At 36.2% G+C, this 14,276-nt stretch overlaps 1 protein-coding gene across 1 annotated transcript; it reads right to left on the reverse strand.

Moving 5' to 3' along the window:
- Positions 1-489: 489 nt before the first annotated feature.
- LOC123718006 lies at positions 490-14,212 on the reverse strand. The gene is made up of 10 exons (XM_045674343.1): positions 14,007-14,212; positions 11,473-11,532; positions 10,540-10,605; positions 8,845-8,964; positions 6,991-7,059; positions 5,146-5,286; positions 4,768-4,883; positions 2,884-3,065; positions 1,404-1,587; positions 490-710 (listed from the first exon to the last, which is right to left on the reverse strand). The coding sequence occupies exons 1-10, from the start codon at positions 14,022-14,024 to the stop codon at positions 575-577; spliced, it is 1,092 nt and encodes a 363-aa protein (XP_045530299.1). The 5' UTR covers positions 14,025-14,212; the 3' UTR covers positions 490-574.
- Positions 14,213-14,276: the final 64 nt, after the last annotated feature.

Consider the following 14,276-nt stretch of genomic DNA (forward strand, 5'->3'; position numbering starts at 1 on the left):
GGATAATTTGTTTAAATTAAAAAAAAATATCTATTTATGTTATACTCAAAAACATGTACTCGTTTTTATATTGTAGATCTATTTATGTATTTGAGTTATATGTCTGAAAATGCTTTTTATAAATTTGACGATAATTTGTGTGATCCTAATCCTTGCGATTGATTTTCTCAAGTTCAAACAATTTGTATGAATCAAAACTTGGCTATTTATAAGAGTGGCCGACGTACCTGACGTAGGCAAGACTATTACACATTATATTACAATATTAAGACAAAACTAACCAGAAATAAACTAAACTAAAAAAGGATACCTGAAACATAAAAAGTTTCACTTGTTAAAACAAATTTATCGCTAACATTAAACTCATATTTACCAAAAATCTCAGCGTCAACCTGTCCTATACTGATACAGAAAATATTTTTATCGTACAACTTTGTATAATGTAGAAATGAGCTAAATGGTCTCTAACAATCAAGATAAAAAAAACGATTATTGGGATGAATTTTTATTATTTAAATGAACTAAAAGCGTTCAAAATGTTTCGAGACAATGAAAGAAGTATATTAGCGAATTTTTATTCAGCACGCATACAGCGGTCGGAGCAGCGTTTCAGACAGTCCGGATCGTTCCTACAGTGGGCACGACAGCTGGCTTGACAACGTGTAACAGTACGGACATTGCTCCTTGGATATCGCTCGTCGAACATTATACTAGAAAAATTAAAAGGTTACGACATAATTGAGCAATGACGGAAGTGCTGTTCCTTATATAGGACAGGCATGTGAACCGTTGACTGCCCCGAAGGACCAGAGCTGAGTTCCAGAGAATGATAAGTTTCAGGGTACGTCACCGCTCGTAGGAAAAATAAATTTGCCATTTATCTATTTGATGATTTTTTTTAACGTTCACCGCGATGTTTTTCTTCACCATAGATCTGGAGATATGCTCCACGAAACATCAGGGGCTAATAAATCATTGCAGAAGGGAATGGTTTCCTCAAAACGTGAATAAAACATCGTGAAACGATTCTAGCATGATTTTGGCGAGAAGTCACACTCGTTATTTAGATTTTTACATTTGTACATTTTATTAATTTGAAAAAAATTATCTTTATTGCCGACCACTTCTTATTGTTTCTCTGTGTTAATTTTAAAGAATGTTAAAAAAAATACCAGATTTCACTTTAAGCGTTATATACATTTATAAGTAGATTGCGCCAGCCAATTTCATTTACTGTTTCGGTGACGGCAAAGTGTTTAGAAAAGCTTAGTTGTGGTACTACGGATGTCGAGGTGATACGGATACATTTTGTATCCCTGGACGTCCAATTATGATTTTAGATTTAGTTCTGGGTCGTCTAAGAAACGCTTCAAGATTCCTCATGTTTTGTAAATAAAGTATACCTGTCAATAAAAGGCACAGATGTGCAAGTCGCGGCGTCACAATGCAGAACGGGTGGGGCGACACTGGCCAGGAGGGATCCATCTTCTCCGATCACGTACGGTATGTGGTCGATATACACGTTGTCAAACAGACACAGCCTTTTCATATATTCCTCGGAGTGTGTGAACATCGTTGGCGGTACACCTATAGAAATTCTAACGTTACACACGTATCAAGAATTCAGATTTTTTTTTTGGACACGTTAGGCGAAAATTACTGGACAATGTTCCTATACCATATACTCAATGAACATGTGTGCGTGTACCAGTGTACACACGTAAGAAGTGAAACTTCTTTATGACCTTATTTTTCGAAAAATTATCTACTATATGCAACTTTACAGAAATTGGTTAAATAAAGTTTAACAAAAGGCTTTTAAGATTATTACAGAATTTCATTAACTGTAATAGAGTTATTACTATCACTGTTATCGTTATTTTATATTTTTGTTATTAATGGCTACGAATTAGTGTACAACAAAAAGATGGCGCGTAACCGAATAATGTGACGGTTTTTTTTACAACGTCAATAAAGAACTTTCACTTCGAAAGAAAACAATTTTTTAACCGGATTAAAGCTATATGTATTATTATAAAGTTAAAATTATTTTTCATAATTTTAAATTTAATTTTTTCCGACGTTTCGCTTGCGTTACAGCGTGCGTGGTCACGGTGACTGAAGACAAAAGGTGTTGAATGTCAAAAGTATCACAGCTGTAGGGAAAGTTGTGTTAACTGCATTTATTTCCCCGGAGTTGGTATTGACTATAATATATATATATATATATATATATTATAATAATACAAATAGCTTTAATCCGGTTAAAACATTGTTTTCTTTCGAAGTGCAAAAGCTATGTTAACCAAAGACAATACTAAGTTTCACTTCAATAAATCCGTTTGTCCTCAGCCTTTATGACTCGGACAATGAAGAAGTTAGGTCGGGCATTTCCTCCTACAATTCATAACTACAGTAAACAACGATCTCTTTCTTCTTCTCCTCGCATCTATTTCAAAAAAGATTTCCTTTCAGACATTCGATGTCACTTAATCAAGCCGATTCTCACACACAGAGACAAATACATATCCACGTCACACATTAAGTTTATAAATTCTTAACTTAACGATTTAAAAATTATTTTGTATTTTATTTTTGCTCTGAATGGAGGATGTTATTAGGGCCGTCAAAAATTCGGATCGAAAGGAAAACTGGAAGGCTTCCACGGTCCGCTACACAAGCTATATTCTTTTGGAAACTGGCGAACTATGGAATTTACTCCAGGTGAGGCTGCCCCGGGGGAATCGAGCTCCAACAGCTTAGAAAAAATCATCCTCCCTTTTGAGGGAGGCCTTTGGGCCATGGGCTGACGACTGTTCTTTGTGGGCGTCCCGTAATTGCTGTGCTTAAAAAAAACTGTTTTTTTGGAAAATATTTACGCACCCACAGCAAAATATCTAGTATTACACATATGTTCCTGTATCAGCTCTGAACGATTGTTGAACCATCCGATGAGCCACTTCAGGTCTTCGAACTTGGTAATCTCATCATTAATCACTTTGCGCGTGAGTCTAAGGTATTCCACATCAGCTTCTATCACTGATTCATCCTTGTCCTCACCATAACTGAAAAAAAAAATTAACTGGTTGTTAGATACTACCAACCAACAAACAAACTATTCCGCCAACGCACTCGCGAGCCCTGTAGTAATGTCTATGGTTTTCTCTTAACATCAGGTTCTGGCCTTCTGTCTGTTTGCCCCCTGGTACGTCTTAGGTTTCACTCTGTGTCCTACGTCGCAAAGCCTAAGTAATTTTTTTTTATATTTACGTATGTAGGTGTTCATATTTAAGAGCAGTGTTGGCCTAGTGGCTTCAGCGTGCGACTCTCATCTCTGAGGTCGTAGGTTTGATCCCCGGCTGTCCACCACTGGACTTTCTTTCCATGTGCGTATTTAACATTAGCTCGAACGGTGAAGGAAAACATCGTGAGGTAACCGGCTTGCCTTAGACCCAAAAAGTCGATGGCGTGCGTCAGGCACAGAAGGCTGATCACCTACTTGGCTATACAATTTACAAACGATGATGAAACAGATATAGAAATCTGAAGCCCAAATCTAAAAAGCTTGTAGCGCCATTGATTTACTTTTATTTAAATAAATATAAGCGCGAAGTATATATCGTATTTAACCAATCAGATTTAAATATTGCTCTGTTCTATTCTTTTCTTCCATCCTCTGAAGACTCCTTTAAGCTCCTTTAATTGTGTTGAAGACTTTAGTTTTGCGAAAATCCCACTAACTTGAACCTCTAATCCTCTTCTGTTACCTTAGGTTTTTTTTTATAAAATAGGAGGCAAACGGGCAGGAGGCTCACCTGATGTTAAGTGATACCGCCGCCCATGGACACTCTCAATGCCAGAGGGCTCGCGAGTGCGTTGCCGGCCTTTTAAGAATTTGTTCGCTCTTTTCTTGTCTTCTTGTTTACCCTAAGTCGAATTGGTTCGAAATACTTCAGATATCTTCGTGCTGACATCTCTCTCTCTCTCTCTCCAGTCGGTAGGTCATGTCTGAGCGTCGAGTTCACCAAGGAGACATCTAGAGAGGACAATCTTTTACCACCGGTTCCTGTCCAGCGCTTCTCTATAGTGTATAGTTTTGAGAACAATGAGTCTTTCAGTGGATTGGTCCATCTGGTTGGGGAACCCATGTGATGCAGCCATGTGATCTTTTGACTTCTGTGTCACCAACCACGATCAGTTTTTTCAGGTTCTTATCTTCTGGCGCATATGGCGAAAATGTGATAGAATGCGTTGGATATCCCGTAATTATTTATATATTCAAGTGTACCCTACATGTGTAGGGCTTAGCGTTATGTAGGATTGTTCGGTTCTTAGTTTTCACCCTTTCTAATATTTAGTTACTTATTACATATAAAATTAAATACACATTTCATAGTCCACTGGCTAAGCTGTACAAATAGCTACAGACTGCACATTATACATGAAGGATAATATATTGTCTATGTCGTTTTATGTTGTTATAACCTAACTCGTCCGTGATTTTGGGTGCGGGTGAAGCCTGCTGCCAGTCGCAACGCGAGCAGCAGACACAGCAAAATCATCAACCAAACGCGAAAGCTGTGCGTAGGAATATCATTCGATAATTTCAATATACGAGTTTAAGGCCTCAAGAAGTCTCTTTTTCCTATGATGACAGTTCCATGAAACGTCCTCACAATCGAGTAGACCGCAGCACACACTCGAGGGGATTCTTTGTATGGAAAACGTCCAATGTGGAAGTTTGGGTCTTGAATCAATTATACATACTTCCTATATTGCATCTTCAGGATGGCTTCAGACATGTGAATTCGGAATATCACGCCGGGTCTCAGGTGGGCCTGGTAGAGATCTTTTGGCATCTCGATAAAGGTCGACTCATATTCCTGAAATATTTTAAACCGATATAAAATAAGATTCCCTGGATCTTGTCACCAAACAGCTGATTAATAGAAGACATATTGTGTCGCCCACCACCGCTGTGGAAGCTGCCCACAGAAGTATCTCCGAACCGATTCGAGTTCATGAAAGTCCGGCAACGCTTGCGAGCCTTCTTGAAATGTGATTGCCATGGGCGGCGGTATCAGGCGTGCCCGTTTGTCTCCTGCTACATTAAAAAAAAATTAAATTCTGATAGAAACAATATACCTTAGCTGGTGGTTCATAAGTGTCGTAGTTTGGTTTCGGTTGCTGCTTCCTTTTCTTCTTTTTCTTTTTCAGCTGCTGCGAGTCCCAGTCATTACTAGCACGTCGGGCTATTGGTATATCTGTGGTAGTTCCGTTACTCATCTGTCAAAAATACAGTCAAAAATTATAAGCTATATTTTTCTCCTGTAAGTTTATTTTTTCTTAATAAAGTAGGCGATCACCCGTCTGCGCCTGACACATTTCTTCACATTGTCATTACGCGCAAATATTGATTGCGTATAAAGAAAATGTTATCACAGACATAACTTGTAAGAAAAGTCTCGGAACTCAGTTCTTCATCCGTAAAAACTAAGATCCATGTATTCAGTCTTTCAGGGACTTTCTGTCTAAGTTATTACGTAATTAGTCAAGTCATTTTATACCGACATATTAAAGTCTTCTATGCTTAGACTTGACCATCGCATGGAAACACAATAGTTGCGACACTTTTTTACAAGTTATGATTTTGATAGCATCTCATTTGTTTTTGTAGATAGACCTACTTTTCCTTTCCTGTACTTACCGGTACGGTCAAATTATTATGTACGTACTAACCTAACAACACTTTATAATGGTGTGAATAAATAGATGGACGTCATCGAATGAAAACAATGTATCACAAGTAATTGATATTGAAATAAACATAAAATAATTTTAATATTGATATGGTCACGTTAACACAAAACTCTGCTTCGGCCAGTGGGTATGGTTCTGAAAACTGGTCCCTTAGCAAGAAAAAGGAGATATCTATCCTTATTTTCGAAAGATTTTTGACGGTGTTTGGTGTATAATGAAGAACTTTATAGCATCCCACGACGCCAACATCGTCCATAAAGTGCAACAGTGCAAGGGCTGGGCACCGAATGGTGAACGTGAAGGTCCTTACTTAACTCACTACCCGGTGGCGTGGGAAAACGCGGTAAACCGAGGCTGCGTTGGTGAGATGGAGCACTGGATAGCGATGGCGAAGTGTACTTGAGGAGGCAAACCCACAAGGGGCTGTATAACCATTGATGATGATGACGATTGTCACGTTAAGATGTTAGGTTCGCTACGTACATAATAACGTGAGGTTTCTAGTTTTTCCACAAAGAAGTTGGAACGTTAAAAAAGCCTGAATTGTTTCTAGAAAATGCTGGCAAAGGCGCTTTTTTGCTTTTTTGCTCAATATGCCAACAGATTCCACCACACAAACTTAGAGATGAGAGTCCCATCCCTAGGCCAACACTGCTTTTAGGAAACGAAAGCATTACAATTTTCTCAACTCACTCCAGCAAGCAATTGGCGGGAGGTAGGACAGAACAGGGAGTTAATTATTATTAGTTAGTTATTTTAAGTTATTTATATATATCGTCATACCATTCTTTAGGGCACGTTTCATACTATTATCACTCTGTTAATTTACTAGTAATTTTTAACTGGTTCTTTTTTTATTACAGATTGTCTTAACGCTTTTTTGGATTTTCAATTTAGATCGCTTGTCAAGTCTACATAATCCTTCCCTATCTTCCTTTAAATCACTACTATGCATCACCTGTACACATCACACACATCTTTGACATAATTAAGAAATTATAGCGATTCATGAGGCTTTTTCATATATTGGCCTACTTCTTTATGGTGGTTGCCTGGAAGAGATCTCTCGAAAGCGAAAAGGGCGTTGCCTTTCTTATTATTAAATTAGCTTAACTAATTAATAAAAGGGATTTCATTGTAACCGAATGCTATAATTCAACATGTGTTGGTTGTTTTGTTCTTGCTTTTGGTCCTGTCAGAGTAATAATAATAAACCTCTAAAGTACTTACATCATGATCTTCTGTGACAGCTGGAGTGCTTCTTACCCTGTTCTTTCTTCTGCTGTGACCACGTCGTCGCTTAAATAAATAGATTATTTAATTTTTTTATTTGAATTTGGTCCTTCGTGGAATTCAGCTTTTTAAAACTTTTTCAAGCGCTTAAAAAACGAGCGAAAGAGCTCCTTTGACGAAGAGTAATAGTTACCAAACTAACAATTTATGTAATAATCATACACACTGATGCAACGAGGGCAGTTGACAGCAAGTGCCGTCATTATTTATTTCAACACCAAAAAATAAAACAACATGTAACATCCGACATTTATTCCTCAACATCCTTTGGCTCTGTCACAGAGTCGACAAAAACAATGGAGTTGCATTCCGACGCATCACACTGCAACACAGGCGGCACTTCCACAGGCGTCACGGAGTACTCATCGCCGATGACATAAGGATTGCCATCAATCCACAGAGCATCGAACAAGCAGTAAATGTGTACTTTTATAGTCATGTAGCTTATGAACTTGTAGATTCTCCCGCCGCACTCACCCAAATGCTCCTTAATGCTTTTATCTGTTTTGTACATAAGCAATAGATTGTGGAACTTCGTGATCTCATCCATGACCACCTTTTTAATCAGATTCGTGTATATAATATCAGCTTCGATGTGCCGTTCGGGATCTTCGTACATTCTTTGCTTGATTCGGAGGATTGCGTCCGACATGCGCACGCGGAATATGACGCCCGGGTTCATTGTTTCCGGGAGTATGCCAGGCTTTTTCGTTGATGTTGTGAATTCCAGAATTCTGTCTTTAACTGGCTCGGGGTATACGTAATGGTTGGGACGCTCGCGGAGTTGTGGCCCGCTGAGTGTGTTAAATCTTCGGGTGTTCTGAAAATTGTTAGCATTTCATTGATGGCATTCAAGCAGGTCCAAGTTTTCCTCGTGTTTTTTGCTGATTTCAATTAAGCCTGGGCAAATCCTATAATAGATTGATTTAGTCTTGGGCTTTTCAATGATGCCTTCCATTTACTCATATTTTATCTTTATCCTTATTATAAATCCTATAATTCTGGTAAAACTGTAGTTTTAGAAAATTTTGTTGCACTCACAAATTCCCGTAAAAAATAAATCAATGGCGCTACAACCTTTTTAGGTCTTGGCCTCAGATTTTTATATCTGTTTCATGATCATTTGTAAATCGAATAGGCAAGTAGGTGATTAGCCTTCTGTGTCTGACACACGCCTTCGACTTTTTGGGTCTAAGGCAAGCCGGTTTCCTCACGACGTTTTCCTTCACCGTTCGAGCGAATGTTAAATGCGCACATAGAAAATTTTCTATGTCCACCAATTTCCGTATGATCGCGAAAATGGGTTTGTTCATGCACCAAATGAAGTTACTACTATTACTATTTTCCAGTGCGTCGCCAGTTTTTTTTATTGGCGCGTCCTTCTCTTATAACTTTAGTAAAACTCTGGCAATCTTAAACCATTTATATATACGAAGTTTCATAACACGAGTGTGTGACGAGGCACTTCTTCTTCTTCTGGTACTGTGTATTGCAGTACCAGAAGAACGCCCTTTTCTTCTTCCTTAATAAAATATCTACAAAATAACCTTAAATTCAGACCATTTTATTAGCGCGTTCAAATTCCTCAGACATATGTGTCAGAATGTTTGTAATCAAACGCAACGGGTTTTATGAAATGCTTGTTTATATTTAGTAGGACTGAGCATCGTCTTATAGCCCAGTAGTTATCATTCTAATGATTTGGCATTAAGATCCCTTTTTCCTTTATTTACGATATTTTTACTATTTATATGGGATAAGGTTGCCGAGTTAGTATGTATAGACTTTTACCTTAGCTCGTCTTTTGACTCTATTGCTGTCACCTTCTCCGGTCTTCGCCAAGTATTCGTCAAACTTCGAGAAGTCGTAAGGTGCCCAAGGGTCTGCTGTGGTAGAACTGCCTGAACCGACCTGAAATGTTTATTTATTATTTATTTAGTACAATTGTAACATATAATAGTGGACTGTACGTAATCCGAAGCCGTGATGTCGAAGCATTGGTAACCACCCAAAAAAGATTTTGCAATTGACTTCAAAAATAACCGATGGGAAAAGTTCGGCAACGCACCTCCAAACCTCCTGGTGTTACGGGTGCACATAGAAAAAAAGTTCCATGTCATTTTTTTACTCCAGTGTCGAAATCAAATGATAAAAAATTGCAGCGAAAGGATTTTGTCATCAGATGGAGTTTGTATCGTAACATTAGCGCTATGGGCATTCTTTTATTTATTTTATTAAAGTATTCCTACAGCTACTCATTAAACAATATTCAAACAATTACATTATACACAAAAGCCAAAAACGGAATACACATTCATGTATTCATGTATTTATTTGCATTCCATAACGTTACAAAATATGTTTATGAGGCTTAAAGCTAGGTACAATATTATGGACCCTGTTAGGGCACAACAAAAGAAGGCATTACAAAACCTATATAGCATAGCTAATAGCAACACAATAAAAAATAGCACATAAAACTTCACACTCCAGGCTAGTACCAATTACATAGAATAACATTTTTTTATTTTTTTTATTTATTTAATTTTGTATATTTAGGGATTAATAATCATGAAATTAAGCTATATTTTTATCTTCTAGGTACTCATTAACGCTATAATAACATTTACGTATAAGAAGTTTTTTTAGTTTGTTTGTAAATATATGTATCTTTTTTTCATTTCTTAGTGTCTCCGGTAGTTTATTATAAATTTTGATTGACATGACTAACCATAAACATAAAGCACAGTTTTACCTATTCATACAAAAAATATAACAAAGTACAAATTCATACTAAATTCTAGATTATGAGTTCTAAGATTCATTGATCATTTTAATAAATATTTAATATAAAGGAAGAATAACCATTATTAATAAAATATACCAGAGCTTTTTAAATATTTTTTAAGCATTCTTTAGTCATATTAAATATATATATTTGCTGGTCATTTGTGTTATAATCTAAAGGCATATAAATATGTAATATATATGTAATACGATACATGGCTGAGTTACGTAAATAGTTTTTATTAGACCGAGGAATCTGGAATAGTTGGTTTGCCTTGAATTGTATGACGACCGTTCATCAAAGTCAATTAAGAGAACTATTTATATTTTTTTATTTATTTCGTAATACTTAACATAAATTATATACAAAATATTAGGACAAAGAAGGAATACATAATATTTACAAAATGGTTGGATCATTTACAAAAGGAAAAATACAATTAAAATTATTAATACATTTAACTAATTTATTTCGCTGTGTTCATAATGGTGATTTAGCATTTAAGCATATTTAGCTTAAACAAGTCAAGGCTTAGATATTGGTCGTTGTATGATATTGATAATTGTGTGTGAGGAGACGAGATCAGGAAGACAAAAAAATACTTATTATAATATGTCTTAGAGAGAACGTTACAACAAAGATTCTTTTAGCATACTTTAGCGTACCTTCAATACATCGATATAATGAAAGAAACTAACCTTTTCATGTGGTACCTTTTTAGCGGACATCATATTGACGGGTTGGTCGAATATATCCTCTTTTACCTGTAATATCAAATTGATATGATTAGGTGTGGTTCGATTAGTAAGATAATACAAATTATGAAGATGTTGACATTTTTAACCTAACCAAAGATGTGAGGAAATATTTTTGTTGTAATATTTTAATTTCGCGCCTTTTGCTCCACAGACTTGAGTTGTCTTTTATGTTAAGTCTGTTTCTCGTTTGTCTTTGACCTTCTCTCTACTCTGTGAACATTACTAGCTGATGTATTGTTTTTTAAGCTAAATAAAGTATAAGTTATTTACCACATATACAACAAATTGTTTCCATTTAATCTTAACAATTTTGAGAGTCGGGAAGGCTTTTTCTTTATTTAGCAGTATTAAGTTTTTGTCTTTTATTTAACATACTTAATTGGTTTATGTTTTCCGTTTCATTTTTCTTTTATATAATAGGTGGGCACCCGAGCCTGCGAGATGCCCAAAAGGGGCGTCATCACATCCCATAAACACCCACTTTTATTGGGGCGTTGCCGGCCTTTAAGGGAGGAGTACACTCGAATTTAAAAGAGTTTGAGAAAACCCTCACCGGGAGTCGATTCCACAGTTCACTAGTTAACATAAGAAAATGCCTTGTGAAGCGGACCGAGGAAGACTTCCAGCCATCAAGGTAATGTTGATGAACTTTTGAATTTATACGGCTCGTACGGTGATGAAATGTTCATATATTTTAACAATATGACGTTTTAAAAAAGGTTTTTGTCTTTTATATGGATATAGTAGTTGTAAGATTACTTATACATAAATAAATAAGGCTGTCGGCTGTAGCCAGTCTGATTACGTCAAAAATGACAGGATTTTGACATCTCGACTTTGTTGTCACATGTTGATACATGACTTGGCACTTACGTCTGGATAATTGAAATCGAAGCTCAATCCTGGATCGCCATCGGTTGTAGCCAGGAAAAGCTGTTAAAATAGTAACTGTTATTAAACTTTTATTATTGGCCAGGTAGAGATCGCAGCGTAACCGTTTAAAGGATTTTTTATCTGTATTTTACACAGTTTGTTTACATTCTATCTTGTGTACAATAAAGTACAGTGCAACATACTTTTCTTGGCCGGCGGCTGAAATTGGTACTACCGTCGCCATTTTGAAATGTCATAATGACATTGTCAGTTAGCAAATAAAACTATGTACAGAAAACCTTGACAAATAGACAATTTTTGTAATAAACAGTTGTACAGATACCGGCAAACTTCTTGAGCATTAAACAAGGGAGTGGGGGAAAGTTTGCGCATCGTACACAGCGCGGGACACAAACGTCAACTGACTTACCAAACACGCGATCGACACGTCACTTTCCCGCCACTCCACCCGGTGATACCTAAAAATCGCTTCTGCGCAGGCAAAGACGTTTGTTCAAGATGGTTGCTGTTATCTGTACCAACATCTAATAAAAATCCAACTAAGATCTATTTATTTTTATTCCTTGCATTATTAATTGCAATGGCAAAGTTGTAATTATCAAACGGTTTTGATTGCTACATATCTTAAAAGATAGTATATTAGACGTAACAACGTAACAACGTACACGTAACAAAACATCATATCAGTTATTCCTAAGTATGTGTCACATTTGTTAAAGTCTAGTACTGTATTGTCAAGATTCTAGTATACATTGCGTTATTAAGACATTTAAATGAATTATTAAGTTAGCCTGCATAATTTTTTCCCCTGGAATATTCCTATTCATCCTTGTTTACCGGAATAAAACCCTAAGTACAGATATCGGCAAATTTCTCGAGCATTAAACAACTTAAATATCGCTTTTGTGCAGGCAAGGTATCTATATTAAATAGAACACGTTAAGTTTTTTCCAATTTTTCTCTCCATAAAAACTTTCCTCCGAGATAAAATAATCATGAATATCATTTTTTAACCAGATTAAAGCTATTTGTGTTATTATAAACTTATAATTATTTTACATAATTTTAAATTTAAAATTTTGTGCGTGACCACGCCTCCTTTCCGCCGTCACCTTTAATCCGGTTAAAAAATGTTAACCAAAGACAGAACTATAATCATGAATATATAAACTAGTTTTAAGTATTGCGCGTATATATTTTGCGACTCATTTTTATTTATATACGAATACTAGAGGATCCGAAAGACGTTGTCCTGTACACACGTTTTACGCACAAAAATAAAACCAATAATGTAAATCATTGACACCTAGATACCGACTGCAGCGCCATCTGCCGGGCTGATTTGTGAATCCAAACGAATCTTAGATAACTATTTCTTGCCTAGTAGATTAATTCTGTTTGTCAGTGTTATTTCTTCCAGTGTATGGTGACTCTCCAGTAGTTTGTTTTTGTTTTCTAACGCCATCTGACGCACTGTCAGATACGCATAGAATACTTCTTCATATGGACGCATTCATATTGAAAAAATATAAAAATTGCTATACATTAGTATAATAACGATTTTAAAACAGATGGTGACTTTCACCAGTATAATACGCGAAATAGAACTATACTAGTGAGTGAGTGAGAGTGAAATGACGACCAACCAGGCACCAGAAGATAGACCACTCCTTATATGGAAATTGTGTTCGTTTTTTTCGTACAACTCCCAAGGGAAATTCGAGAAAGCTTAAGTCGTAAATTAATTAATAAATAAATTTGACGAATACTTAAATAATCCTAATCCTTGGGAGTGATTTTCTCCTGTTCAAACAATTTGTATGACTCAAAACATAACGATTAAAAAGAGTGACGAAAATTTTCTTGCCAGTTCTTGCCCGCTCTACACCTTTGACTTGCGAACTGGTAGTAAATGTAAATTAACAATTCAACACATACAATCTATACACTACTTGTTTACCTATATAAAGTTATTTTGAGTTTGAATATTACACCCATATGCTTCAGTAGAGCTAAAAAGAGTTGAGAAAACTCTTCAGTTACGGAGGAAGCGGGTAATGGGACCTGACAGGTGCTGGACTGCGCAAGTAGAAAAAATATATCCAGAACGCACAAGTGAATTTTGAGGCCATAGTTTAAAAAAGCCGAGTTTTTAAATATGTTTTGTTTCCGTTTTCGGCAGAAGTTGCCGTTAATAATAGTAAATAGAAAATTAAAATAAATTTATTGTTTGTTCTATATAAATTTCCAAATATCCCCGACTTTTGTGATGGTTTTGTACAAATAAGTTTTAAGAAATTGCCAATATATATATTACTATTAAAAGCCCGCCGTGCAGTTGCTATCAGTTGCGCCAGATCGTTGGAGGCTCCAGCAGTGTATCAGTCATTTCATTTCTCATCTCCCTTAACTGTACCCGAACCGGAACCTATCTATTCTATAAGAACAGCCAAGCATTGCGAAAGTTTATCGGAGATTTAATCTTTTTAAGTTTCAAATTTTTTTATACTTACCAGGAAAATGAAAAACATGACGACCAGTATACAGTCGAACGCTTACTTGCTATTTTTTTAATTGGTGGCAGTTTATCAAACTATAACAATTATTTTGATGTTAGTCGATAAAAATTAATTGTGGAAAATAATAACTGGTTCAAATCGGCCAAGCGGTCTATCTACGTGCGTGTTGTTCCAACGAGAATGTAAGTGCGTGCTCCTATTTCCTCCTGCTGATGCCATGTGGAACATGGTGTTATGGTTGCAGCACCTTACAAACGTTGTGTA

Source organism: Pieris brassicae, chromosome 14, assembly GCF_905147105.1.
Source record: "Pieris brassicae chromosome 14, ilPieBrab1.1, whole genome shotgun sequence".
Lineage (NCBI taxonomy): Eukaryota > Metazoa > Arthropoda > Insecta > Lepidoptera > Pieridae > Pieris > Pieris brassicae.